This window comes from Anomalospiza imberbis, unplaced genomic scaffold, assembly GCF_031753505.1.
Source record: "Anomalospiza imberbis isolate Cuckoo-Finch-1a 21T00152 unplaced genomic scaffold, ASM3175350v1 scaffold_446, whole genome shotgun sequence".
NCBI classification, from domain to species: domain Eukaryota; kingdom Metazoa; phylum Chordata; class Aves; order Passeriformes; family Viduidae; genus Anomalospiza; species Anomalospiza imberbis.
The window spans coordinates 14,248-17,827 of NW_027100056.1; the positions used below are offsets into that span (position 1 = coordinate 14,248).

Genomic DNA, 3,580 nt, shown 5'->3' on the forward strand with positions numbered 1-3,580 from the left:
TGGGTGGGAAAAAACCTTTCCCGCCCTTAAATGCACCCCTTCCTCAAGGGCCTGCAAATCAGATCAGCTGGGGCACGGCTTCAGAACCCGTCCCCCTCTGCTGCCCCCATCCACATGGATGGATGCTTTGTCAGGCTGGCTGCCCCCGCCCCAGCCCATGCCAGGCTGGCTGGCAGAAGCTGTCAGCAAGGCCAGGAGCCGGCTCCCCTTCCACAACACCCATCCCCTGTCCCACCAAAAAGCAGCTTGGCGGCCGGGGGAAAAATTAATATTCCCCAGTGCCGCCGAGCGGGGAACCTGCGACGCGTGGCCAGCCCGAGCCCTGCCATGCCTGGAAGCACGAGCATCCCCCCGCCCCTGCGCCGGCTGGGGACTCATCTTGATTTCATCGGGGCGCAGAGCGTGTCCTCCAGGAAGGGGCCGCAGCCAAAGCCACTCGGCTTTGCCCCGCCAGCGGCCAGCTCGAGGATGGGGTTCCCAGCTCCATGTGGTGCTCCAGAAGAACATGCCAGCTGTGCCTTGGCTTGCGGGCTCATCTCAATGCCATTGAGCTGCAGGGGGATGTTTCCCCTGTTCCAGTCCGTGGCACCTTCACCGCACTGCCACCCCTTCTCCAATGGGATGGGGAGCACTGAGACGCTCCCTCCACAACTTGCCGGGGACCAGCGGAAGCATCTCCTCGGCTGTGCTCTCTCCTCCGGGCCGCGGCCGCAGGGAAACGCTCCGGGGTTTTCTTGGAGTGCCACGAGACGCGTGCAGCTGGTACTTGCTGGGCTCCTGGATCCTACTGAGCAGAGGGATGGATCTCTGCTGTCTCCTGGGCCAGGCAGGGCTCCTGCAGCCAAGAATGCTCAAAAAGGTCTTCCAGTGATGGCCTGTCTGCGGGCTCCATGGATAAACACCACCTGATGAGGTGCTGGCACTCTGCAGAGACAAACCACAAACCGCCACTCAGCGAGACAAGGCTCCTGTCCGTGCTCTCCCACATTCCACGGTGTCCAGGCCACACTAGGAGTGCTCGGAGCTGCAGCCAAAAGCTTCCCATCGATCCTCCCTTCCGGAGGAGAGCAGCCCAGAGGCACACGTGCCACCTCCTCCAGCTAACCCAGGAGATCAACCTCCTCACTAGCTGCTGGAGCGGGACGCTTCTGTGCCAGCTGCCCCCTCCCAACCCCGTTCTTCCTCCCGAGCCTTGAAGGCGCATGCCCACCTTGAGACACCCGGGGCGGGAAGAAGAGCTGGCCCCGGACGATGTCCTTGTTTGTGTGGAAAGGAAGGTCCCCGCAGACCAGGTCATAGAGCAGGATGCCCAGGGACCAGATGGTGGCTGGCTGGCCATGGTAGCAGCCAAACAGGATCCACTCCGGTGGGCAGTACTCCGGCGTTCCTATGGGACACGGGCACAGCTCATCAGGCCCATGCTGCTCCGTCCCTCCCTCCCTCCCTCCCAGCCAGCTCCCGTTCCACAACAGCCAGCCCCTGCCCCGCCGAAAAGCAACTTGGCTGCAGCCGGCTGAAGAAGGATTCCCCCTCCTGCCCTTTCTCCCTGCCTCCCTCTTCCCCCTCTGCCAGCAAAGGGGGGAACCTCCGCTGCCCGGCTGGGCCCCGGCTTTGGGCTCACCTGACATCCGGGTGTAGAACGTGTCCTGGAGGATCGTGCCGCAGCCGAAGTCGATGAGCTTGGCCTCGCCCGTGGCCAGGTCGACGAGGACGTTCTCGGCCTTGATGTCGCGGTGCAGGACGCCGCGGCTGGTGCAGTGCCGCACGGCCTCCAGCACCTGGCGGAACAGCCCCCGCGCCACGGGCTCCGTCAGGAACCCCCGCTCGGCCAGGAAGTCCCAGAGGTCCTGACAGCGCTGCGGACGCTCCATGACCAGCGCGAAGCCGTCGGGCAGCTCGAACCAGTCCAGGAGCCGCACGATGCCGCGGAAGCCAGGGCACGACACCATCCACAGCAGCGCCAGCTCCATGGGCACAAGGGCGCCGTTGTGCTGCGGGGGGACCGCGATGCCCTCAGCGGGGCCGATGCTGCGCCGCGCCTTGGGCACCCCCTGCCCGGCCCCAGCGCCGCTGGCCATTGCCCGGCCCGGGACGCTGCGCGGCCCCCGCTCACTCCCCGCTCGCTCCCCTCGCAGCGTTCCGGCTGCCACCCTGCCGGGCCTCGCCTCAGCCCCGCCCGGCACGCCCCGCCGGCTTCTCCCGCTGGCCCCGCTCACTCACCAGCCGCGCCCACTCCGAGATGCGATCCCGGCGCACTCGCTTGATGGCCACCTGCAAGCCAAGGCGAGCGCCGGGCTGAGCTCCCCGCCCGCCGCTCGCCGCTCGCCGCCCCCTCCGCTCCGGCCCCGTCTCTTACCGGGGCGCCGTCGGCGAGCCGGGTCCCGGAGTAAACGCTGCCGCAGCCGCCGCTCCCCAGCAGCGGGCCCTCCCGGTAGAGCTGCTCCAGGGCAGGCTTCTCCGCCCGTGCGGGCGGCACCGCGCTCCCGCTCTTCTGCCCCGGGAACCCGACCGCCCGGCGCGCTGCTGCTTGCCGAGCCGCCCCGGGCTGCGGCGGCTCGGGGCCGGCGGCCGAGCCGAGCAGCGGCGGAGCTCGGAGCGGGGAAGCTGCTGGCGACGCTGTCGGGGCCGGGGCGGGCGCGGGGCGGCAGCGGGGCGGCTGCGGGCGGAACCGCGGGAGGGGCTTGGTTCGGGGCCGGGGCCTCGGCCGGGGCCAGCCCAGAGCCCGCGCCAGGCGGAGCCAAAAGACCGCGCTGCTCCGCCAGCACCAGAGCAAGAGGCACTTCCAGAAGTGCCACAGCCAGTTCGGAGAGAGCCCGGCCGAGGCGGCTCCACGGCGGGACGGGCAGGGGCGGGCACGGGGCGGCCCCGCCGAGCGGCGCCTTGCGGGACGCGGCATGAGCCGGGCTGGGAGAGGCAGAACACGGACGGGACGGGAATAGAGTGAGTGTGAGAGGGAGAAGGGGATGGGGAGCGAGTGGAAAGTCGAGCGGAAAACCGATCGAGAGAAGCGCTGCTGCTGCTGCTGCTGCTGCTGCTGCTGCTGCTGCTGCTGCTGCTGCTGCTGCTGCTGCTGCGGAACCGCCGGAGCTCGCGAACGTTCCTCCGTTGCCTCCGCGAACCCAACGGAGGAGCCGCCGCGCGCCCCGAGGAACGAAAGAGAGAAACTGACAAATAAAACCCCAAAGTAATTCCTATTCGAGAAGTAACCAAATCAAACAATGTAGCAATAAAGAAGCGTGTTGGCTTGTGGCTTCTTTCTTCTTTGGCTGAGACGAAGCATTTCACGGGGAAGAATTGCCTCTTCAGACACTTTTGCGAGAGTGGACAGGAGTGGAGCATTTAATTTTCAAGTAGAAAAGGGAAATCGTATCAGTAATGTCATCTCTTTTCATCCTCTGTTGAGACAGTTGCAGGCTGCCAAAAGACATGGTCTGCAATGTGGAGCTTGGGGCCAAGATCCTTTTTCTGCCAGAGGATGAGGAGGGGAAGTATCCCAGAATCATGGAGTCGTGGCATGGTTTGGTTTGGAAAGGATCTGAAAAATCACACGGCTGCAACCCCCCTGCTGTGGCTGGGGACC

At 66.1% G+C, this 3,580-nt stretch overlaps 1 protein-coding gene across 1 annotated transcript; it reads right to left on the reverse strand.

Annotated features, from left to right (window-relative positions):
- Positions 1-660: 660 nt before the first annotated feature.
- Positions 661-2,896, reverse strand: LOC137466851 (serine/threonine-protein kinase pim-1-like). The gene is made up of 5 exons (XM_068178484.1): positions 2,357-2,896; positions 2,221-2,271; positions 1,622-1,991; positions 1,211-1,387; positions 661-924 (listed from the first exon to the last, which is right to left on the reverse strand). The coding sequence occupies exons 1-5, from the start codon at positions 2,894-2,896 to the stop codon at positions 785-787; spliced, it is 1,278 nt and encodes a 425-aa protein (XP_068034585.1). The 3' UTR covers positions 661-784.
- Positions 2,897-3,580: the final 684 nt, after the last annotated feature.